Source organism: Delphinus delphis, chromosome 13, assembly GCF_949987515.2.
Source record: "Delphinus delphis chromosome 13, mDelDel1.2, whole genome shotgun sequence".
Lineage (NCBI taxonomy): Eukaryota > Metazoa > Chordata > Mammalia > Artiodactyla > Delphinidae > Delphinus > Delphinus delphis.
This window is the reverse complement of record NC_082695.1, coordinates 23969632-23995611: the sequence shown is the minus strand read 5'-3', so window position 1 is coordinate 23995611 and position 25980 is coordinate 23969632. Positions and strand designations below refer to the sequence as shown.

At 43.3% G+C, this 25980-nt stretch overlaps 1 protein-coding gene across 6 annotated transcripts in view; it reads left to right on the top strand.

The window, feature by feature from the left end:
• The window catches only part of PRR14L (proline rich 14 like), a 57279-nt gene that overhangs the window by 4150 nt on the left and 27149 nt on the right, over window positions 1-25980 (top strand). For 4 of the 6 annotated variants that reach the window (XM_060028410.1, XM_060028408.1, XM_060028407.1 and 1 more), the window contains exons 2-3: window positions 3277-3800; window positions 15505-15577. In XM_060028410.1, coding sequence (XP_059884393.1) covers window positions 3327-3800; window positions 15505-15577 — 547 coding nt within the window. In that variant the 5' untranslated portion in view covers window positions 3277-3326. The remainder of the gene's footprint in view (window positions 1-3276; window positions 3801-15504; window positions 15578-25980) is intronic. The other 2 variants (XM_060028413.1, XM_060028412.1) reach the window with 1 other exon arrangement.

Here is a 25980-nt window from a genome sequence, read left to right as displayed (position 1 = left end):
TGAACGGCATGTGGATGGTCAGACATGATTACGTCTGAGGATTCAAGTCTGAGCTCTGGGGTAACGGGTGCCATTACTAAGAGAGGCAGTGGGATCAAAAATAAGCATATAATGCTACCGAGAGCCTCTTACTCATCCTGTTTCTCATAGCTGCTTGCATGTAGCAATACTTGATTATTCACTGCGTTGAATGGGTTCTATTTTAGGCTTGTTACGTTTGGGGGGGGTGCCATCCTTGTGAGTGAAACGTAGGTCACAGCTTGAGAAAAAGTTGGGGCTAGGGACAGATTTCTTTCTTTTAAAAAAAATCAGCTGTATTAAGATGTAATTCATATAACTTGTAATTCATCAACTTAAATTGTACAATTCAGTAGTGTTTGGCATAGTCTGAGTTGTGCAGCCATCACCACAATCAATTTTAGAACACTTTTATTGCCCCCAAAGGAAAAACTGTCCATCAGCCACTCCCTGTTTCTCCAACTCTTCCAGCAGTAAGTGGTCACTAATCCACTTTCTGACTCCAGATTTGCCTGCTCTGTACATTTCGTGTAAGTGAGATCTTTCGTGGTCTTTTGTGCCTGGCTTCTTTTACTTACATAAGGTTTTCAAGGTTCATCCATGTTGTGTCATGAATCAGCACATCATTTCTTTTCATAGTTAAGTAATACTCCATTGTGTGGATAGACCACATTTTGTTGATCCATTCATCAGTTGATGGACATTTTGATTTGTTTCCACTTTTTGGCTCTTGTGAACAGTTCTGCGGTGAACATCCGTGTACAAGTTTTTGTGTGGGCAGGTGGTTTTTGCACATGTTCCTCAGAGTGGAGTCGCTGGATCATGTGGTTACTCTGTGCTTAAAGGGACAGTTTTGAGTCATCCTGTTAGCAGAGAAGCTGCACGAAAAGGTGAGGTCATCAAAAAAGTGAATCCTGGGAAGGGAGGTATATCGAGGGTTGAACTTGAGAACACCCGCACCCTGGCAGGCAGGGAGACCCACGGAGCTCGTCTCCACCTTCTCTTCTACAGTAGTCTTTCCTGCAGTTACTCTTTTGGTGCATATGTGGTGTGACAACTAAAAGCTGGATTGTTATCTGTCGATGGGAAAGGGAAACTGAACCAAATTAAAATGGAGCACTTCCAGCCTTTTGGGAGCGGGGGCATCAAATAGCAATTTCACTTTATCCCTTAACCCCCACGTATACACACACACACACACACACACACACAAAATGGCTTAAAATCTAAAGTACCCCTAGAAATCCAGGAGCTAGAGGAGAAAGGGGAAGACTAGCTCCAGAAAGGATGCCTTTGTCAGCACGGTTTATGAAAGTCCCCTGTGAGTCTCACCTCACTCCTTTGCACGCCAGTGCATCTCTCCTTGCTTCTCCTTTGGATTCAAGTTTCTTCACCAGCCCTCCTGTGTTACCTCAACCTTATGGACCAGCAGTCAGCTTTCCTGTAATTTCTAGTATTCGTATTTAAGTTAGTGTATTGCGTTATGTCCTTTCACCTTTGAGTAGGGTTCCTTGAAAACACTAAGGCGCTCGCTCAGCAGATGAGAGCATAGGGACGTGAGTAAACCAGCCACCACAGGTTGGAAAACCAGGAGGAGGGCAGAATGGTCTGGAATGAGAGGACCTGTCATCTGCCCTTCCTCAGCCCCAGCTCCAGTCAAGACAGCACAAGCCAGTGTAGGGGACCTTCTGTCAAGGAGGAACAGTCGTCAACCCAGGAGTGCTCAAGGAGCGGGCTGCTCATTGACGGGGGAGGCAGAGCGTGTGCCTTTGTGTAAGCGGCATCGGTGGACTTTCCCCTACAATCAGGGTACAAACAGACAGGGCCCAGGGCCGCTGGGTCGTAAGGAGGGAGTTTAGTTACGTGGTGTCTCGGAGAGTCCCTCATGGTTAAAAATCTGATCGTGGTCGGTGGAGAGACGGTGAGACAGCCTAACAGTCAAAACAGTTCAGTAGCAAGCTCTGGGTATTACTTGTATGTAACATGTTTATTTTGGAGAAAGATGGACATTAGGAAGTGGTGAGAGTACATCTGAAACATCCTTTCCTATGTACATATCGGCCAAAGGAATCTGCTGTGGGTACTTCCGATAAATTCTTGTTATGAACTCGGAGATTCCAAAGATTTCTCATCTTCTCTCTCCTCCTGTTTAGGGTTAAGGAAAACATCAAGAACGAAAGTGTGCAGTATCTCATTTGGTTATCATTTCCGCCTTGGTCAGGTCAAGTGGATTTTGTGGTGGAAACCACATGCGTTTGGTAGACTAAAATGGAAAAGTTACCGGCCAGGAGACCCTGGTTTTGGGTGTACCATTCCCAATCTGTGTGTGTTTGTTTTGATTACTTTAATAATACAGTATCATGAACTAACTTAAATATGTACATTTTAGCAAATAACCCATGTTCCCATTACCCAATGTGAGAAGTGAAACATGACCAACACAGTGGAAGCCCTGGGTGTCCCCCCTCCATCCCTCAGTTAACCATGTAATGTTTTAGGCAGGTCACCTTTACCCTCTTCAGGTGTGGTGTTAGAACCTGTAAGAGGAAGACAACAGCCGCCCTGCTTAGCTCACTGGGTTGTTATGAGAATCAAATGAGTGGTGTCTGTGAAGGCACTTGGAAAATCTCGAGGTGCTGAGTTGAAGTCAGGAGGGATTTGCCCAAGAGCTGATTTAGTCGTGTTGGGTGCCAGCCTGCGTAGACACAGCTCAGGTGTTTAGTGAGCACTTTTCTCTATATCTTCTTCCAAAGAGAATTCTTAATGAAGAAAAGTCAGTGAATCGAATTCTTCAGAGTCCCTCAGTATATGTTAATTCAGCAAATATTTTCTGAGTACCTTCTATGTGTGAAACAACTATTCCAGGCAACAGGGATATAGCAGCGAACAAAACGCGCAAGGTTCACAACCTGAAAACAATTCAAAAACAATCTTTATTTTCTTATTTACATTGGGTCTATCCTTGGACTTAGACATGTCTTATTCTCATCTACATTTGATGAGATCTCACTTAAATCCAGATTTATACTAAGAATTGTTCACAAGGCAGTATTTGCATTGGAATTAGACATGTCTATTAAAGGTTTAAGGTATTTATTTTCCTCAAACTCAGTCTCTTACAGAGAATTTTTTGGTGCCAGATAATGTTGGCATTTGAGTTAGAATTTTTTGCCTTTGTTTTAGCCAGTTTAAGCTGAGACAGCTTTCTACTACCGTGCAAGGTTTTAAACTTTTATCCCTTCCTTTGATTTGTGTCAGGGTGAGCCGTTTGGTGTAAAAGACTTGACTCCATATCTGCATCTGCCCCCATGCTGTCATCCGGCGTAGAGACCCAGCCCGTTCCACTCGATTCCTCCATGTCTGCCGAGGTGCAGGAATTATACTCTGAACTCCCAGTGAGTGTCTCCAAAGAGCTTCATGCTGACCCTGAGCCAAGTGCGATTCCAGATGTAAAACCTGGAGCCTCAAGCTCTCGTATAAGTCAGAGTAGGGCAGTGCCCTTGGAGCTGCAGAGGACTCCTGTGGAAAGTTGTCGCGAAGAAACCCCTGAGACCTTGGACCATGGGGGTGAGCCTGGGCGGTGTGGGCTGGTGGACCCCACAGCAGAAGGTTCTGTGGCTTCTGGGATCTTGGATAGGGAAGTGAAAGCCAACAGCATGGAGCAAAAGGTCTTCAGAGATGGAGGGGACCAGGCGGAGAGTGTAAGAGACCCCTGTGAGGGAGCAAAGGAAGACACACGTCAATATTCCACAGCTGCTGAAGAGAAGCTCTGCCCCAGCCAGGTAAGAAATGAGATCTTGATGCAGATCAGTTGAGTGGGAATGGCATCTTTCCAACTGGACTAACACTTCTTAGAATAAAGTACAGAGTCTGACAGGTAGCTTATGATTTATTCTTGAAGCATTTCCAAAATGTTGATTTTGATGTTAACTTTCTTTTGATGATTTTTAAAAACATTCGTGTCGCATCAGACACTTGAGGAGAGGAAGTGCTTATCTCATGAAAACGTGTCAGTCCTCTGACACAGCTACTGTATATGGAATGTTGAGTCTCTTTGTGATGGTCGTGTGGGATTTCTGTGTCTGATGTTAAGGAACGATGTGTACTCGTTCCTTGGGTTTTGGTAGCGTCATGGTTAGGATAGAGTGAGGTGTCACAGGGGTATCTTTGAGGGAGGCTGTTGACCCAGCTAGGGCTTCATAGGATGGATACCCTCGCAGGGTCTCCATATTTCAGAAGTAAGTCCTAAGCTTTGCAGGTCTAGAAACTTGACTTATATCTTTTGTACGTCAGAGGTGATGATCTCCAAAAGACTGATCCAAGCTACCCCCCTTCATGAGAGGTTGAAGCTTAAATCAGAAAGCCAGTTCTTTAACTAATACACAGTGAAAAGTGGAATCACTGCTTGGTGTGGCATGGAAAATCGCATCTCTGTGAATTTGATATTGGAATAAGAGGGATTAGTTAGGTGAGACTAATGGTTAGTGAGCTAAGGTAGCCTGATGGACCCCAATTCCTAAAGGAAGTTTTACCTGCCAAGTGGACTAGAAAGCTTACTCTTTGCCCTGGATGGTGCCTTAGATCAAGAGTTAGTAAACTTTCTGTGTAAAGGGTCGTAAAGTAAATATTTTAGGCTTTGCAGGCCATATGGCCTCTGTTGAAACTACTCAACTCTGCCATTGTTGCTTGAAAGCAGGCATAGGTGATTCTTACAAAAATTAGTGTGGCTGTATTCCAGTAAAGTGTTGTCTATAAGCACAGGCTGTAGTTTGTCAACCCCTGCTCTATGTACTAATAAATTCGTATTCTCTGGGCTTCCTGGGCTAGGAAGCCCATTCCCCACCTGATAAAAATACATCATTTCTTTACACAGGTTGCAGGGCAATTGACTGTCATTAGTAGGCTGCGTATATTAACCATAATTAAGAATAGATAAAGCGTGAAGTAATAGTTGAAAAAAATACCAGATTTTATGCTGTGATGCCCTATCCTTAAAAATATAGTTAAATGAGCAAGGTAACAGACCCAAAGTTCCTTACTCCTTGCTATGGTGGGCTGCATCTAACAAGATGGAAAGTTTTCTTCGTGTAGAATTTGATATAAAATGAAATTATGAGTATATAAATGAACACAACATACTTATATTAGTACATGTATATACATACATATATACGTACCACCCAACTCGAGAACTAGAAGATTACTGTCTCCCTATTCCTTTTCTAAACCATTCCCTTTCTCCCTTTTAACTCCACCAGAGGTAAATTCTATTTTGAATTGTGTAAAGCAAAATGAAATTTAATAGATATAAATGCAAGATTTTGTACTTGGTTTTCATAAAGGGAACTACACACAAGTGGAAAACAGAAGTGAAAAACAGAAGCCCTACACGTTTTAACTGGTTAATTAGAATTGACTCTGTAGCTGCCAAGAAAAGCCAGTTTGCTCTTAATATACATTAACAAAATGTGTTGCCTGGACAGAGGTGGTGGTTGTGTGCTTGTGTGCTGGCTCGCCTGTACCTAGAGTATCATCCTCATGGTTCTCTCTCCCCTACCCGCCCCAGCATTCAGATGAGCTCAAGATACAGGGAGGATGGGGTGGGGAGCAGAGGGGAAGCAAGGAATGAGTCAGTATTGGGGTTCCTGGCCAAAGCAGAGCCTGTCCCTTCCTTTTCACATTGAGCCTGGGGTCATGTGGGAGGAATGTATTCATGGATAAGAATTCACACTAAGGACACAACGTGAAAATACCCCATTGGAAGCCGAGTTGCTGGGTCTTCCTGAAAAATCAGGAGGAATGAGAGAAGCCTTTGCAACTTTGGAGGGTTGAGCAGAGCAGTTCTGTTGGGCACAGTTAAGCTCAGGGGAAGACGGGTGGGATGGTGGCAGCTCCTGACATTCTTAGGTCACAGCACCATTGGAAATCTGGATGAATGCTGCAGGCCTCTCAGAAAAGCAGACATGCCATCCCGGCAGGTCTGCAGACTCCAGACATCTTTGGACCCCAGGTTAACTCTTGCTAGATGGCAAAAACACCACAAACATAGTCAAAAGACAACTGACACATTGGTAGGACATATTTGCAACGTATATCATGGATAATGGGCTTATATCTCTAATGTATAAAGACCTCTTAAATTGGGGAATGAAAAAACCCAATAGAAAAATGGAGGAGACACTTGAGTAGATAAGTCACTGCGTGCATGTGTGTTTGTGTGTGTGTATTGTGTTTAAACACATGAAGATGGCCAACCTCACTCATAATTAGAGATGCAAATTTAAACAACCCATGATACTACTTTTATGAAACCTATCAGATTGGTGAACATGAAGAATTAGGACAACACACCTGGTCGGCAAGGCTGTGAGGAAAAGGGCTGTTCTCACACATGGCTGGTGGGAACGCATACTGATACAACCTTGCAGAAGAGGAATTGGGCTACTCTTAACAAAACTATGCCCTGACCTGTTGACCCAGAACTCTCATTTCTAGAGAGTATCTACCCTGAAGATACACCTCCCACAGCATAAAAATATGTATACACAAGGGTATTGTTTGAAGCGTAGTTTATTATTGCAAAATGTTGGAAGCAACCTAAATGCCCACATATAGGAGACAGGTTGAATAAACTATGGTATATAAACATCCTTCCCTGGAGCCCTGTGCAACTGTAATAAAGAATGAAGATCTCGGGCTTCCCTGGTGGCGCAGTGGTTGAGAGTCCGCCTGCCGATGCAGGGGACGCGGGTTCGTGCCCCGGTCCGGGAAGATCCCACGTGCCGCGGAGCGACTGCGCCTGTGAGCCATGGCCGCTGAGCCTGCGCGTCCGGAGCCTGTGCTCCGCGACGGGAGAGGCCACAGCGGTGAGAGGCCCGCGTACCGCAAAAAAAAAAAAAAAAAAAAAAAAAAAAGAATGGAGATCTCCATGTACAGGTACAGGTGTCCCCTAGACCGCTTCTGTGTTTGGTGATTCTCTGGAATTCACAGGACACTGCACATGGTCATATTCACAGCTAAGATTAATTACAGTGTAAGGACAAAACAATCAGCAAAGGGAAGAGGGGCATGGGGGCAATGTCTAGAGGAAATCACGCACAGGCTCCCAGGACTCCTCTCCGAGTGTAGTCACACACACTTCACTTCCTCTGGGAACAAATTCTGCTCATACACGTGAAATGTCTACCATAGAAGCTTGTTAGAGTTCAGGCTGGTCACATGGGCATCCTCTGGCTGGCACATACCAAAATCCCACACGTCACAGGAGGAAAGCAGGGGTTCCCTATGAATCACGTTGTTGTATAGGTGTCATGAGCCACTCTGATCATTTAGGAAATAGTGGAGACTCTCCTGCAATCTAAGTTCCCAGATGCTAGCCAAGGCTACCCTTGTAAGCATGCCTTTCTTAGAATAACAGTTAGGCCTGCTGCTGTTAACTCTTCTGCAAAGGAGGATATACTAAGTGAAAAGAGCAAACTGTGAAGGACTTTCTACAGTATCCTCCCTTTCATGCATGAAAGAAGGGGAAATAAGCAAGTGTACAAGTATATGCTCATTTGTATAAAACACACACATGTGTACACACAGGAGGGATGAGCCAGAGAAGAACCATGTCACTTCTGTGGGGTTCCTGCCCCCCAGATGCACAACCAGGATCTAATCATGAGGAAACATCTGAGAAACCCAAACCAAGGGACTTTCTTTCCAAAAGTTATGAAAGATGAATACGTATGGAACCCTCTCAGTTGAAAGGAGACTGAGGAGGCATGATGACTAAATGCATTCTGGGAGCCTGGATTGGATCCTGGTCCCGAAAAAGGGTGTTATGGAGCCATTAACAAGATTTGAATAAGGTCTTAAGACTAGTTAGTATTTTATTAGTGTTAATAACTATACTGTGGTTATTTAAGATGTTAACATTAGGGAAAGCTGGATGAAGACTATACAAGAAATTTTTTTGATCAATATTTGCAAGTTTTTGGTGTATGTAAAAGATATTTCTAAATCAAATGTTTAAAAACTTTAAAAATATTATAACAATTAAAAAACAAAACAAAAACCTCTTCTTGATAGAGGGAGACAGAATTTAACTCAGTATGAGAGGTGCTTTTTAACAGCTAGACCAGTCTAGACATGGCTTAGGTTACTCGGGGAAGTCCTATTTATGAAGAGGCTCAGTGACTGTTTGTCAGGAATATAGCAAAGGGGATTCTAACTCAGACAAGCAACCTCAGAGGTGTTCTTTTCCATGCTGACATTCTGTGATTTTGTTCTAATAGTTGATTTGCCTTTAGCAGCATTCCACAAAGCTTTTTCCTTCAGCTGTTGTTCGTCTCAAACCAACAAAGGGGCCCACAATCGTGCACTGGCTCCAGTTTGGGGAAAAGTACTCAGAGGTTATCACTTAACCCACTCTTCTCTGTTCCCTCTGAACCAAAATCAGTCGAGGCGGAAGGGTACTGACTTCAACAGAGCTCGGCTCCAGGAATAAGAACTTGCTGTGGTTGTGAAGGACGGCCACCTACACTTTCCGGCGTGGATTGCATGAATTAAATGAATTTAATGAAGTTAAGTCTGCTTGGTGAATTTCCCAGTTCATGGAGAAGAACAGCACCAATATTTAGAATTAGAAGTTTACGCTTTTTTGTACCTTGGGCCCTGATGAAGCCTAAACTGTTTTTGTTAAATATTCATTTCATTCACTCATTTAACCTCTCAAGGTCATTATTAGTTGTGTTTTTGTTTTTCTGGTTTTTTTTTGGTTGTTGTTGTAAAAGAAAAACAAAGTACATGTTATTTTATGAAGCAACTTATTTTTAAATGTTGGTCTCAACTTTTTTTTTTGGCTTTTTTTACTGTGGTAAAATACATATAACATTTACCATTTTTATTATTTGTAACGCTTCAGTGACATTAAGTACATTCACATTGTTGTGTAACCATCACCACCATCCATCTCCAGAACTCTTTTTATATTCCCAAATTGGAACTCTGTCCCCATTAAACAATAACTCCCCATATGCTCTCCCCCAGCCCCTGGTAACCCCCGTTCGCCACCTTTCTATGAATTTGTCTGCTCTAGGGACCTCATACAAGTGCAATCATACAGTCTTTGTCCTTTTGTGACTGTACTTGACATTTTCTTTAAAGATCCACGTGGGGCTTCCCTGATGATCCAGTGGTTAAGACTCTGCGCTTCCACTGCAGGGGGCAAGGGTTCAATCCCTGGTTGGGGAACTAAGATCCTGCATGCTGTGTGGTGCAGCCAAAATATTTTTTTAAAAATTTAATAAAAAATAAAAAAATAAAGATCCACTTAAACAGTTAAAATAAATATTCCAGCCATGAAATATTTCAATCATGAAAAGTTAAACCAGCAAAAAAATCATTCTTTCCTGCCTTATGATTGTGTCAAAAAGTTATAAGGACCTGTAACTGGTACTTTTGTCCTTTGATCTGGGATATTCTGTTATCGGGAGGGGAGAAGAAAGGCAAAAACAAGAAGGGGAAAGAGTCTGGGAACAGATGCGTGGAAGGGACAGCTGCAGGAGCCACGCTGAGTGGTGAAAGAACCGTTCAGCTGTGACCTCTGCACTCACAGGAGGAAGGTCAAGAACTACGGTGCACACAGAGGTTACGGACCAGGATACGGAAAAGACTGGTCTTATTTAAGAATAAAGTGGAAAGACGGGTATGCGACATCCCACACAGGTGATTTGACATTGAAAACTTTTTTTTTCCTGATTTGAACAACCAACTTTCTTTTTCTTTTTTTTAACTGAAGTATAGTTGGTTTACAACGTTATATTAGTTTCTGGTGTACAACGTAGTGATTTCATTTTTGTTTTCTTGGCTGCGCAGTTTGTGGAATCTCAGTTCCCTGACCAGGGATTGAACCCAGGCCATGGCAGCAAAAGCCTGGAATCTAACCACTAGGTCATCAGGGAATTGCCCAATGTAGTGATTTTTGACATTTTTATAGGTTATACTTCATTTAAGGTTATTACAAAATATTGGTTACATTCCCTGTGCTGAACGTTACATCCTTGTATCTGTGAAAACTCTTTATACCATGCTTTGTTTGTTTTTCTTGGTGCTTAGATGTAAGCTGTACACAGGGGTAGATCTGCCGGGGTGAACGTGTTGTAAAAGCTTTGGCTTCAAGATACATCATTCATGCTCAACACAGACACAGAAAAAGTTCTGAATTGTCTGTTAGCGGAAACATATGAAGACTCAGTATGCATCTTTTGACAGATATTTGAAAGCATATGGACAGGAGACATCAAGTCAGGAAGCACAATCGCAGTTGATCACCCGAGGCATGTTATGCTATTGGAGAAACTTCTTATTTAATGGCATGTTCAGAAAAGACCCAATCTTGTGCAATTTATGTGACTTTACTTAAGGGAAAGGCTGTTATGCTAAATGCCCATTAAGCTTCCTTCCTCATCACCCTAAGCGTCTCTGATCCTAAGGGAAATTTGCAATAGTGTGAAGCAGCTTGCTGTTTGCTTAAAAGGAAATCTTGTTGGAAATAACTCATTTTCAGTGATTTAAAGGTGAAAAAATCTGAACTTCACACTCTCAGTAGTACAGTTGGTGGCCATAAGGTGTTCTCCCGGTCTGCCAGGGTACCATGGTCCCCACAGTGATGGTTTGCCGTGGTTCTCAGCTCATATTGTTAAAAGTGTGTGACAAACAAGTGCCCAAAGCACCATTCACATACTGCTGGGACTTAAGGTGGAACTTTCTCCTCATTAGTTTAGCAGTTCTCTTAGATAAATCCTTGTGGCGGACTGTTACTAAATGCCTTACCCAGCTAACGTGATTGGTGCCTCATTTAAAGTTTCTCTGAATTGAGATACATGGAGGAAAATTCCTTTTTAGGCTCAGTAAAGATTTAAAGTTACTGTCCTACAGCTCTTCCTTCCTAGATGTGCAAGCGTAAGAAACTGAAAGGTCCATCTAGAGATCCAACATCTTGTTTATTTTCAGTGTTCTTCACTGTGAACATGATCACTGCTGTTCCCACAAGTGCCAGGAAATAGGAGGTATCTCATTTGCTCTGTGTTGGGGCCCTATTGTGTGTTCAGTGTGTCGGCAGTCCCACCTGAAGCTGGGACCACCACTGCTCCAGCTTAGGAAGCTCAGTCTTGGAGGCGGTCGGCGAGATCTGCTTACAACCAGGGCTCATGGCTCAGGTGTACCTCAGGCCCTGAGGAGCTTATAACTACCCTGCTTATAAAAGCTGAAGGACCTGGTGCATGTTCATTTCCCTCCTAAAGATATTTGTGGGTTTTTTTTTTCTGGCTCAATACTAGCCTCATAGGAATGAATCAGTATTGCGTCTTTTCCAGGATAAACAGCCAGCTTTTTTTTAATTATTATTATTTTATTTAATTTTATTTATTTATTTTTGGCTGTATTGGGTCTTCGTTTCTGTGCGAGGGCTTTCTCTAGTTGCGGCGAGCGGGGGCCACTCTTCATCGCGGTGTGCGGGCCTCTCACTGTCGCGGCCTCTCTTGTTGCGGAGCACAAGCTCCAGACGCACAAGCTCAGTAGTTGTGGCTCACGGGCCTAGTTGCTCCACGGCATGTGGGATCTTCCCAGACCAGGGCTCAAACCCGTGTCCCCTGCATTGGCAGGCAGATTCTCAACCACTGCGCCACCAGGGAAGCCCCACAGTCAGCTTTTAATGGGAAATAAGATTATAGACGAACAGTAAGAATGGTTTTCAAGACCCTCCTAAAATCTGCCTAAACTTTGGAGAAGTATTTTAAGTTGGTTTTGATTCCAAGCAGTGGGCAAGAGGATGACATGTTGGCTGTGCCAGGCTGAGGCAGAGAATTTGCTGTCAGTTTGACAAATTGCACTATTACGTGGCATTTCGTATTTTATATAGTTTATATAATGCTGCAAACTACTGCAGTTATCTCATTTGATTTTGCAAGAGGCATCCACATGAACTTTTATCTTGGAAACAGATTTTGCAAGGAATGTTAGGATATTAACGATCAGATGTCAAGATTTAGTAAAATCTAGATGGTAGAGAGAAGTGTTTAGGACTTTACCTCTAGGAATCCTGAAACTTAGAACACTTAGCTGATAAAATATTGTAGGAAACGGACATTGTGTCTGATAAATTTCTGCAAGTGTTTCTTACATGGTCGGTTGGCTCGAGGGGATGGAGGGAGTTAGTTGCACACAGGATGCTTACGCTACACGGCCATTGCTCGCAAGTGGTCTGTTCTGTTCCTTCATCTGCGTTTGGGACCCAAGGCTGGTTGAGCTCCCACCTGATCTGAAGATCACCCACTGCCGTGGTGCTGGTGGTTGGGGGTCCCTCACATCTGAACTCAGCCTCACACTGTTTTTCAACCCTGTCAATTCCTGATCATATCTAGACTTAAAACTTTGTAGGGTCCACAGCCCTCTGTGAGGGGAAACTTGTTTTTCATAACTCAGAACCTTTCAGGAGAAGTCAGCAAGGCAGGGGGAGAGAGGAGTCTGTCACTCCTGGTTTCTGCTGCTCCCTTTCACTGTTAGGAGTCGTGGCTAAGCAGGGAGACGGCGGCGGGGGGGCGGGGGGGATGGCTTGAAGCAGTCAGGTAGGCACTCCACCAGGGTGTGTGCAGGCTCCAGCTAAGACACCTCCTTAGAGCAGCAGGTGGGGCCAGACTAAAATCCCAGCAGTCCCTCCAGGAGCCGGAGCCCTTAGGGTTCATCATATGAGCTCACCAGAGTCCATGGGAATCTGAGGGGACCTGTATGCTGCTGGCAGGTCAGCTCTCACTGCAGTCTCTTTTAGGCCCAGAAGAGCTTAGGGTGGTCACTCCAGATGACACTGGGCTCTGTTGGTGACAGTCCTATTGGCTTTTCTCACAGGAAAGTGAGATCTAAGGTCTAAGGTCTACTGGATGGTGAGAGCTTCTGCTCATGGAGCACCCGTCCTGACGGGGCATCTTGCGAGGTGTCTGTGGTCCCCATTTATAAAACCACGTGTAAGCATGCATTCTGTGCAGCAAAGCTAGCAGGTGGGAGTCCTGCGGCTGGAACAGAGCTGCATCTGACTCCTCACCCCTTGGCTTTTGCTCCAGCACCCGGCCTTTCCCATAAAGTATTAACCTGAAGAAATACTCTAAATAGCATCTAATCTAACACTTCAGACATTCAGTCTGAGAACTGGAAGTGTGGAGGGTAGTATCATTTTGGAGAAAGGATCAAAGGTAACTACAAATAATGATGTTTTCTTAACCTCTTATTTTGAAATAATTTGAGACTTACAGAAAAGTTGCAAAAGTAGTGTGAAGAATTCCCATTACCCTTCACGTGTATTCCTCACATGTTAACATTTTACCACATTTGCTTTTTTTCCCTTCTGAATAATTTGAGCGTATAGTTGCAGACGTGATGCCTAAATACTTGACTGTGTATTTCCTAGCAAACAACGGCATTCTGTCAGGTGACCACAGTACCCTAATCAAAATCAAGAAATTAACACTGATCAGAGTACATTTGGCCAATTGTCCCACTGAAGTCTTTTGTAGCAAAAGAAAAGAAAATGCTTTCTTGGTCTAGGAAAAGTCCAGGATCATTTGTGGCATTCAGTTGTCATGTTTGTTTAGTCTCATTTAATCTGTAACATTTTCTCAGCTCATGACCTTGGCACGTGAAAGAGTACAGGCCATTTATTTTGTAGAATTTTCCTCAGTTTGGGTTTGTCTGATGTTTCCTCATGATTAGATCCTGGTTGTGCATTTGGGGGGCAGGAACCCCACAGAAGTGATGTGGTTCTTCCTGTGCATCCTCTCAGCAAGCGCCTGGCATTGAGGTGCCTCATTCCTGGTCAGGGGAACTGCCATCACCTGGTTCAGGTGGGGTCTGCCAGGCTTCTCCACTGTGAAGGTACTATTTTCCCCTTCATAATTATTAAGTATCTCGTGGGGAGATATTTTGAAACTATGTAATATTTCTGTTTCTCATTCAAACTTTTAGCAACTAGTTTTAACATCCATTGATGATTCTTGAGATAATTATCACTGTGATGGTTGCCAAATGGTGATTTTCTAATTCCATCATTCCTTCTACAGTAAGTAAGAGCTTTTCTTCTCCCCATTTACAAATAAATTGGACCTGGCATCACGCTAGAATTTATACTCTTTTGGCCAAACGTGGTAACACGTAAGTTCTGTGGGAGATGGTTGTTTTAAGTTCATGCTGTGCAAAAGCATTCCACGCTGAAGTTGCAATAGAAAGTGAAGGAACAGTCCAGCTTTGTACATGACACTCCACGCCAGGCCTCTTCTCTCACTTCCAGTGATGATGCTTTATTTCCTCCTGTGTCCTCCTGTATTTGCCATCACTTTGATCTTCTGTTTCCACCACAGAACTTTGCTTAGAAATGAAATGGTTTTGCTTGTTTGTTGTTGTTGTTGTTTGTTTTTTTTTGGTATGCGGGCCTCTCACTGCCGTGGCCTCTCCCGTTGCGGAGCACAGGCTCCGGACGCGCAGGCTCAGCAGCCATGGCTCACGGGCCCAGCCGCTCCGTGGCATGTGGGATCTTCCCGGACCAGGGCACGAACCCGTGTCCCCTGCATCGGCAGGCGGACTCTCAACCACTGTGCCACCAGGGAAGCCTTGTTCTTGTTTTTGTTTTGGGGTTTTTGGGGGGGGATTTTTTTTGGTGGAGAATGTGGGCAGTGATTTTTTTTTAAGTGCTGTAAAAGTTATCAAGCATTGTAGCAGTGATTTTACCATCTGTCAGTTTAAGTGAGTGCTGTGTCAGAATCTTTTACTTACCAGTTAAATCCATGTGAAAAAAAAAATCTTCGGACAGAGAAAAAGGTGACCCAGAAGGAAACTTTGATGTGAGCAGCCATCATTGGTCTGTCAGTGTCTCCAGCTGGTCAGCCTGGTCGGACCCTTTCCTCACGGGGCCCCATGCCACACATGCGCTGCTGCTGCTGCCCCTTCCCATTTTCCTGAAGTCCCTCTGTAGGTTGTCATTGATGGTGTTCCTCCTTATACCCTCCTCCAGTGAACAGGGATGAAAAGGAAAAATAGCCCTTCCAGGAAGTTTGAGAAAAAAATGAGTATGTGATGCTGAGAATGGTTAGGGACTGAGTTACATTCAACTTCCTGATAGTTTCCATTCAGATTTTCACTTAATTAAGATCACATTGCATCAGTGTGTTTCTTGATTCGGAGGATACTTACAGGGTTTTGTTTGGATCTGCAGCCCAGCATTCTCAACCTCTGTTATTGTCCAGACCTTGGGAGACTTGGCTTTTCAAGCTCAAATTCTAGAGAAGTGGAAGTTTTATTGATTATATTAATTTGAATTTGAGGTTTGCTTCAGTTCCCAGTCCTTGTGACTGCTAGCAAATTTCCAGGAGTTGGAAAGAAGACTCTCAGAGAATCATTGGCATTGGTGAGCTCGGGTGTCTCTGGATCCTCCCTGACGGCTGGATTTTCTTACCGCAGGAGGACCTCCTGATGCAGGCAAGCAAAGAACATCTATGCACGGACCTCCCTGAAGATGGTCTGAGGAACAAAGGTATTTATTTCTCTCACATCTTTTCCTTCTTCCATTATTAAACACACAATTTTAGTTCACACTGGGAACGTGAGGATTTTAGGTCCCTGCCTTGCCAGATGGACTTCACTGTAGCAGCTCTTGATATCATTGCCCACGGACGTACTCGGAGGCCCCTGGTATGATAGAGCGATGCCTCATTTGTGACAAAAGTTTGCTTCCCACTTTTTCTATAATGAGTCCCCATTGACTGTGAGTTGAACCTTAATGCTGGTGTGAAATCTTTCATTTGACTTTATAAAGCTGCACTGCTGTGTGGAAGGGTTCATGTGGACGGGGAGGAACCACCGCTGGCTGTGTAGGGCATCCTGCTCTGTTCTCGTGGACGGCGTGTCCACTCCCGGTCACCATGAGAGTTTGCAGAACAGTTTCTCACTTCCGTTACCTCGTTTACTCCTCAAAACCATTGTTGAATATGGGCATCTGAGATACTGCCTTTAATTTGATTGATTGATTGCTTGATTGATTTGATTGAGGAAGAAGCCGAGGCCCAGAAGAGTGCTGAGCCAAGATTCTTCTCCCACTGCCCCAGGCTGAAAATAATCTTAGGCAACTTTAGCGAGGACTCTGTGTATCTATTTTATAATTAAGGTTAACAATGTAGAATAATCAAAACTGCAAAAAAAAAATTCAGCAAATATGTTTGTGTGAACATTTTGTTACTGTGATACAACGTCAGATTTGACTCTGCTTCTTGGCAGCCTGGACAGAAAAGGAAGCACAGACCATCCCTATGAGAAAGGACGCTTGTCCCAGTTTATCACCCTGCTTCCTGCTGCTGGAGATTCTCTCTGTGGCTCAAAGCCTTGGCTGTCCAGTAGAGAGTAAAGTTCTGAAGATGAGAAATGTCGCTTTGTGCATGTCTCACCCAGTCTCAGGGCTTTACTAGGGATGCAGTTTAGTGCCATCACCTGTACCCGCCTGGATCTTTTTTTTTCTTTTTTGGCGGTACGCGGGCCTCTCACTGTTGTGGCCTCTCCCGTTGCGGAGCACAGGCTCCGGACACCCAGGATCGGTGGCCATGGCTCACAGGCCCAGCCGCTCCGCGGCATGTGGGATCTTCCCGGACCGGGGCACGAACCCGTGTCCCCTGCATCGGCAGGCGGACTCTCAACCATTGCGCCACCAGGGAAGCCCCCACCTGGATCTTTTTAGTGGGGCTCCAGTACTGGTATACTGAGTCGTAGGTGTGTTGGTGTATTTTCACCCACATCTTATCACAAAATTCACTGTGTATGTTATGAACTACATTTAACTACTTTCATTTAACCACTGAATGGACCTTTTAAACAAGAGAACCAGAGTTATTTTCTATGACGAAATCTGCATTCTCAGACTTACCTGGGTACTCTCCACCTAAAAAGCTGGTCCCCACTGGACCTGGGTAAGTTGAGCTCTTCTGAAAAGTGTTCTTAGATAAACTGCTCTGTGGCACTTTTCTTCCTGTCCTAATGCCATTCTTCTTTAGTGACTTAAGTTGGTAAAATGAAATTGTTTTCCTCCCAAGCCATAGGGAAGGTTCTCAGGTTGATGTGGGGGAGCCTGGAAATGGCAGCTCTGCCTGACTTTTAGCAGCGATGGCCTAGTGCCCGACTGTGAGACGTTCTTCCATGCAGCCCCCGAGAACCTTGCAAGTTGGCCCTGTGTTACACTTGCGGGAACCAGCTCGGCTGTCCAGTGTCCCAGGCAGGCATGGCCAGGCAGAAAGGAGGGTTCTAAGCAGGCAGGTCTCCGCAGGAATTGAGCCCTGGGAGTGCGAGCAGGCCGTGCAGCTGCCACCACGGATTTGAGTTAAACAGATGCACATGCTCTACTGTCTTGTGACCAGCATTTCAGCTTGCTTTGCCAAGGTCAAGGTCAAACATTTACTAACTTACCATTTACTACAGAATTGAGAAGTAAATGATGTTTCTTGGAAATCTGGTTGTACTGTCTCTCCAGGGGCCCCAGCGGCCAAAATTTTCACTCTGCCGCGGATTGTAGCTCCTAGTTTTAGACATGTTAGATATTTTAAGTTTTCCTGATGGAAATCTAATGGATCCTTGCTACCTTTGTTGTGAGCGTTTGTACCGTTGAGCACTGTGCAAATTGCTATACATAGTTTTGTTTATACTAAGTTTTGCTTATTCTGAAATGGGGGCACCTCTGAGGTCAGTGTTCTGTAATAATTTATAAATTTGCTGAGGGGTGAATTTGGGTCCCCCGTACTGAGCTATCTAGTAAGTGACCCTCTTACAGCTCCCTTCTCTGTGTTGTTTTTCCTTCTCTCTATAAATGTCCCGTTCACAGCACACTCCCAGGTTCACATGGGATTCCAGGCTTTTGAGGCTCTTTACAGTCGTTCTGTCTGCTGTGGTTCAGTGAAGTAAAATGAGAACACGATTGACTCTTTAATAAAAAGGACCTTTGTGTTAACCAAAAGGAGTCTTTAATTTGTAGAATGCTATTTTGCATATCATTCCCTATTTCTTGATTGCCGTAAGGCAGATCCGAGAGAAGCGGGCATGGGGACCAGTGCTGGGTGTTAGTCAAGAGGCCATTTCACAAGGGAAGAATGTCCCATCAGGCCCTCTGACTGTGCCTCTCCCTCCCTGCTGTTCTGAGTGTTAACCTGGCTGTTTCACCATAATTTTCTGTTCAATATTTTATAAAACTAATGTTATCAATTCTTTTTTCCTTGTAACTGGGCTTGATTGGGAAGGTTGCGTAAGAAAGATGGAATGGGCTCCAGGAAAAATACAAATATTAGTTCCCACTAATTACTGTGAGACTTAGTTCCCATAGTAACAGTCTCCGTTAAGGCTTATGTGGGAATCCTCTGAAATAGTAGGGTCACCAGAAATTGGAAGAGTGTTGAGGAAGTAAACTTTGATGCAGAGGTGAAAGCATCAAGGAGGGAAAAGCTACCTTATATAATTTTTGGAACTAGATAGTTTAAATTATTTAGAATAACTAAAGTTGAAACAATCTTTTCATAGCCTCTATTTCTATTATGTGAATAAATTAAGCATTTTAAGGAGATGGAATGAACCTATCAATAAAGCCCTTAGGTGGTATATGCATCCAGATTCTTGGAGTTTACTGATCTGTTTGTATAGTTTGGAATTACTATCTCATGTTTTGTATTCCCTGTTTATGTCATTATGCTCCTATAATTTACATTTTGGGGAGTGGAAAGTTGAAAAATCAGCCAGTACCACACCCATTTAATAGGCTACAACGAGGAGGTGTAGACATTTGGGGAACTAGTTTTTCATTTAAAAAAAAATTAAGGTATAACTTACATATACTGAAATTCACCCTTGTTTTGGGTGTGTATATGGTTCTGTGAGTTTTGAAAAATACATACAATTGTGTAATCACAACTGTACCAGCACAATCAAGAAATAGAACATTTCCATCATGCAGCAATCTCTTGCAGGCCCCTTTCATAGTCGGTCCTTGCCACCCCCAGCCCTTGGCAACCACTTATCCATGTTATTTCCCTATCGTTTTGACTTTTCTAGAATGCCCTATACACGTAATCATGCGGGGGAAGTCTGTGAGCCTGACTTTGTTCATTTAGTGTAGTGCATTTACAATTAATCCACAGTGCTGTGTGTATCGTAGCTCATTGCTTCTTACATCTGAAAGGTATCCTGTCGTCTAGTTGTATCACAATTTATCTGCTTCTCATTCGAGGGAAATTTGAGTTGTTTCCAGTTTTGGTAATTATGCATAATGCTGCGGTAAACACTTTCATACAAGTTTTTTTTTTTTTAATTTACTTTCATTTATTTATTTATTTTTAGTTTATTTTGGCTGCGCTGGGTCTTAGTTGTGACATGCAGACTTCTTAGTTGCAGCATGCATGCAGGATCTAGTTCCCTGGCCGGGCCCCCTGCACTAGGAGCATGGAGTCTTACCCACTGGACCACCAGGGAAGTCCCTTGTACAAGTTTTTGTGTGAACTTGAGTTGTCATTTCACCTGGGCAAATACCTAGGCTTGGGACTCCTGGGTCATTTGGGAAGTATGTGTTTAATTTTACAAGAAATTACCAAACTGTTTTCCGGGGTGCTTGTACCATTTTTTATTCCCACCAGCAATATATAAGAGTTCCAGGTGAGGAGTTGAATGCTATCTCATTGTTTGTTGACTTATCTGGAATTCAGAAAGCCAGGTGTCCAGTGGGCAGTACAAGCATAGGAGGTGACGGAACTTATAGGGCTCTCTGCCGCAATCCTACCACCAGTAGGCAGCCTTTGTGAACCTCCATCAGAGAGCTTCCTTTTATAAGGCATTTCAACATTGCTAACCCATTACACATCTTTCCAAGGACAAGATGCAGGATAAACCAAAACTTACGTCATATTTAGTTTCCATGTCTAGCCACTTAAATTTTGATCCAGGAAAATGTTGTCATGGAAATGCTATTGAATCTTTGTCAACCTCCAGCATGTCTATCCTGAAGTAGGGTCATTTGGAGATAACACCAAAAAGGTGTCTGAGTTTTCTGATGTAACTTTTATTATAATTGGAGTATGAGCACTTTTTGAAAAAACAATTTCATGGAGATATAATTTATAGACAATAATTTTCACCCATTTAAAGTGTATACTTCAATAATTTAATTTTTATCACTTCCCAAGGAAACCTTGTACCTGTTAGCAGTCATTCCCCATCCCCACATACCCCCAGCCTCCTCCAGTCACTAATCTACTTGTGTCTCTGTAGATATGCCTGTTCTGGACACTGTATAAATGAGACCTTACAACATATGGTCTTTTTGGTTTTGTTTTGTTTTGGCTGCATCCTGCAACTTGCAGGATCTTAGTTCCCTGACTAGGGATCGAACCCGGACCCCAGCAGTGAAAGTGCCGAGTCCTAACCACTGGACCACCAGGGAATTCCCAAAATGTTCCAATTTCTCCACATCCTTTATCAGTTATATTTTATTTATTTTTGGCTGCATCGGGTCTTGGTTACTGCACGCGGGCTTTCTCTAGTTGTGGCGAGCGGGGGCTACTATTCCGTGTGATGTGCGGGCTTCTCATTGCAGTGGCTTCTCTTGTTGCGGAGCACAGGCTCCAGGCTCATGGGCTTCAGTAGTTGTGGCATGCGGGCTCAGTAGTTGTGGTGCATGGGCTTAGCTGCTCTGCAGCATGTGGGATCTTTCCAGGCTAGGGCTTGAACCTGTGTCCCCTGCATTGGCAACCGGATTCTTTAACCACTGTGCCACCAGGGAAGCCCCCAACAGTTATCTTTTGTTTTCTTTTGAATAATAGCCATTTTAATGGGTGTGAATTGACATCTCATTGTGGTTTTGATCTTCATTGCTCTTATGACTAATGATGTTGAGCATCTTCTTGTGTGCCCATTACCGTTCATATGTCTTTGGGAAAATGCTTATTCAAGTCCTTTTCCCTTTTGTTTTTCTTTTTTAAAAAACTAATAATTTTATTTGTAAAGCAGTGTAGGATTTACAGAGAAATTGAGCAGATGACACAGAGGGTTTCCATCCCAACCTTCACTCCCCTCCCCACCCCACGCCCTCCCACGCCCCCCCCCCCGCCGTTTCCCCTATTGTTAACGTATCAGTATTGTATATTTGTTACAGCTCATGAACCAGTGTTGTTATACAGTTCATAGTTTATTCTGATTCCCTTAGTTTTTCCCTAATGTCCTCTTTCTGTTCTAGGGTCCCATCTAGGATCCCACCTCACATTTAGTCCTCTTAACCCCTTAGGCTCCTCTTGGCTATGATGGTTTCTCACACTTTCTTATTTTGGGTGATGCTGAGAGTTTTGAAGAATGCTGGTCGAGTGTATTGTAGAATGCCTCTCCATTGGGGTTTGTCGGATGTTTTTCTCATTAAGACTAGGGTTATTTATGGGTTTGGGAGAGGAAACTCCCACAGGTAAAGTGCCACTTTCATCACATATCAAGGGTACTTACTATAAACGTGAAGTGGTGTTTGTAAGGTTACTCCCCCTCCCCCTTTCCATACTGTCAGCTCTTTGGAAGGAAGTCACTATGTACAGACAACACTTGAGAAATGGGGAGCTCTGCTCCCTCTGCCTATTTTTAAATTAGTTGTAAGACTTCTTTATATATATTAAGTACAAATCCCTTATCAGATGGTTGATTTGCAAATATTTTCTCCCCACCAGTGGTTTGTCTTTTTGCTTCTTGATGTTGTCCTTAGAAGCACAAAAGTTTTGGGACTTCCCTGGCGATCCAGTGGTTAAGATTTCAGTTCCACTGCAGGGGGTGTGGGTTCAATCCTTGGTCGGGGAATTAAGATCCCACATGCCACATGGCACGGCCAAAAATTTTTTTTTAATTAAAAAAAAATGTTTAAAAAGCACAAAAGTTTTAAATTTTTTTAAATTGATTAATTTAACTTTTTTTTAAAAAAATTGAGGTCTAGTTGATTTACAATATTATTTTAGTTTCAAGTATAAAAAGTTTTTAGTTTTGATGGAGTCCAGCTTATCAGTCTTCCTTTTTTTAATCACTTGTGCTTTTGGTTTCTTAGCTAAGAAATCATTACCTGGGACTTCCCTGGTGGCACAGTGGTTGAGAATCTGCCTACCAATGCAGGGGACACGGGTTCGAGCCCTGGTCTGGGAAGATCCCACATGCTGCGGAGCAGCTAAACCCATGCACCACAACTACTGAGCCTGTGCTCTAGAGCCCTTGAGCCACAACTACTGAGCCCGAGTGCCACAACTACTGAAGCCTGTGCGCCTAGAGCCCACGCTCTGCAACAAGAGAAGCCACCCAATGAGAAGCCCGTGAATCGCCATGACTAGAGAAAAGCCCACATGCAGCAACAAAGACCCAAGGCAGCCAAAAATATAAATAAATAAATAAATTTTTAAAAAAGAAAGAAAGAAATCATTATCTAACACAAAGTCATGAAGATTTACTCTTGTGTTTTGCTTGTAAGAGTTTATTATAGTTTCAGCTCTTACATTTAAGTTTATGATCAACTTTGAGTTGATTATTTCGTGTGATGTGAGCTAGGGTTCAAATTTATTCTTTTGCATGTGGATATCCACTTTTTCCAGGACCATTTGTTGGAAAGGTATTCTTTTTGGTCCCTTTGTCAGAAATCAGTTAACTGACTATAAATGTTAGAGTTTGTTTCTGGACCCGGGGTTCTGCTGCATTGATCTTTATGTCTCCCCAGCGCCAGGGCCACACGGACTTGATTATTGTAGCTTTGTAGTAAGTCGGGGTTTTTTTTTTGTTTTTTTTTTTTTTGCGGTACGCGGACCTCTCACTGTTATGGCCTCTCCCGCTGCGGAGCACAGGCTCCGGATGCGCAGGCTCAGCAGCCATGGCTCACAGGCCCAGCCGCTCCACGGCATGTGGGATCTTCCCGGACCAGGGCACGAACCCGTGTCCCCTGCATCGGCAGGCAGACTCTCAACCACTGCGCCACCAGGGAAGCCCTGTAGTTAAGTTTTTAAAGCAGGAATTATGAGTCTTCCAGCTTTGTTCTTCAAGATTGTTTTGGCTGTTACGTGTCCGTTGCATTTTCATACCAGTTTTAGGATGTTTGTCAATTTCTGAGAACACAAGCACCATTAAGCAGTTATCATAGAACTACAAATCCAGGATCTTCAGCTGAGGTCATGAAACTCCTGTGCTTCTTAAGTGGGCACATACCTCACAGAATACACATTTCACCCTCCAGTGTACCGAATACTTCTAACACCTTCCCTCATTTAATTCTTCTTTCTGCTAACATCTGTATGTACCTGCTAGTCTCCAGGGTCACGGTTGGGTACTGAGTACACAGCGATCATTAAGATCCAGTTTCTGCCCTCACATACCTCCAGTCTCATGGAGCGGATAAATGAGACACATAATTGAGAAACAGCCTTACAGAGGCTTTGATAGAGATGTTGTACAAGGGAGTGAAGTTCCAGGGGAGTGGTTCGCACTCACTAAGCGTGGACTCCGTCTGGCACTTCTGACAGTTTTACCTGTCAGAAGTAACGGACAGGTCACCGACTCATCTAATCTTTACAAGTCCTGTGATGTGGATACTCCTTTTCTCCCACATTACAGATGAGTACCCAGGTCAGTGTTCCATGGCCTTTTGAAAACTTACTAATAAATAGAAAACTTTCTGAAAGGCTCCTTTAAAGTTCTTTGTGATTTCACAATAAATGTGATTAAAAACAAGCCAAAAGAGTAGGCAGAGTATCATTTTGCTTTCGTGCTGTCCACAACCCCTCTTCCCCACCTGCCCCTCTGCTCACCACCTGGGAAGTAGCTGCTCCCCGGCCTCCCCACTAAGACTGGACGTGTGGAAAACAGGCGGTCTTCCAGCAGGTGGGGGCTCTAAGCGTGAATCTTGCCTTAAGTGCCTTGCACAGTAAATGGTTTGGGGTTGGATGAAGAGTTTTAGTGTTTTCCTGAGTAGATATAGTGAGGGATAGGACTAGTGTGGTGAGGGGAGTGGGGGAGGGGCCAGAATATACATGACCGGTTTCATGAATGCTGCTGCGTCCAGCAGAGAGACATAGTAAAACCATTTGGAGTATTTTGCTTAGAAATTCATGAATAGGTTAGAATTGTCTGCTATGATATGGAAAGTGGGTCAGTTTCAAAGATAAATACTCAGTGGACCATTAGGATTTCAAGGCTGCCTTTTGTCAGTGATTGGTAGCTTTGCACACTTATGGAATGCAGCACACATTTATGTATCTAGTATTTGGTGACTCTGAGTATTTCTAAATGCTGTGTCCTAGCCTAGTTATTAAGTTTATCATTTAAGCTATTCTCAGATTCAGTAAAATAAGAATCAGAGAGAGCAGAACAAAGGAAAAACACTTCTCCTTTATATGGCAGGCACTGTACCAGGTGGTTTGTTTGTTTGTTTGTTTTGCGGGACGCGGGCCTCTCACTGTGTGGCCTCTCCCGTTGCGGAGCACAGGCTCCGGACACGCAGGCTCAGCGGCCATGGCTCATGGGCCCAGCTGCTCCGTGGCATGTGGGATCTTCCCGGACCGGGGCACGAACCCGTGTCCCCTGCATCGGCAGGTGGACTCTCAACCACTGCGCTACCAGGGAAGCCCCCAGGTGGTATTTTATATGTATCATTTAATTTAATCCTCAGAGTAACACTGAGGTAAGTATACTTACCCTCTTTTTACAAAGGAGACTCAGAGAGGTGGGTGACATCACAGAGCCCAGCTGGCTTGCCTTCAGAGTCACTGCTCTTTCTCTCAAAATTGCTGCTCTCAGAACTAGTTAAGAAATGGCCAGGGAAGCCCTAGGAAGACATTATTAATAGCATTTGCTGATGTCACCCAACTGTAGTCATTTATTAACTTCACAAATATTTATTGAGTGCTATTACATACCAGGTATTATGCTAGACAGTAGGGAGGTGGAGAGACTAAAACAAACTTGATCTTTCCCCTCGTGGAGTTTATGTTCTAGTGGGAATTAGATTTGTAGATGGATTTGCATTTTGCTTTATCTGCTTAATGCAGGTGTCCTGTTATGTACATGCATGTATACGCACATGCATGTACACATTTACATTTACGTTAATGTGAATAGCTTCGGGTTTGTTTTCTGTAAAGAGAGAAGGATGAAAAATCTTTTGTAGATTAGCACGTTTGGGGAACTTCTTTATATTACATCGTGTGCCTAGAATTTCAGAGAAACTCTGTGCAGTAAACTCCTTCTTTATGAATGTGTTTATATTCTGCTTAGAAAGGTTTTTTGTTTGTTTTTTAACATTTTGTAACGGAAAATTTCACATTTATTCAGCAGTGGAAAGGAGAATGTATTAAACCGCTGTGTACCTATCACTTACCTTCAATAATTACCAACTAATGACCAGTCCTGTAGGGAGGCAAGCGTTGCAGGTAATTGGGTTCAAGACTAATATTCAACTTAAAGAGTAATCTCTTTTACATAGGTTTTATGTATAACTGTTCTTTGTCAAAGAGATAATTTTATCTATTGTTTACTCAAGTATTAAGAAGATGGTCATTTAGTAATATAAGCTATTTTATTGTGAGTCTACTTTATTAATGCTTTAGGATGGAAGCTTCCTAAGATCTGAATTAGGCATATGTCTCCCCATTATATTCATTTGTCCAGCTAGGTAAGTGCATTTAAGTAAGTAACATTTAAAGAAAAGCATTTGTTCAGAGTAACCTCTTTCTTCCAGGTACTCTTTTGGCCCTCTGTCATATTTTGCAGAGAAGAACAGGCCAATGGTATTGTAACACTAACTTTGCAATTCTCTTTGTGAGTTGGGTCTTTTTTGTTGCTGCCGTTTGGTGCATGATTAAATTTATGATGATATAGCAAATGGTTTGTTTCTTTTAATGATTACATATTGATTTG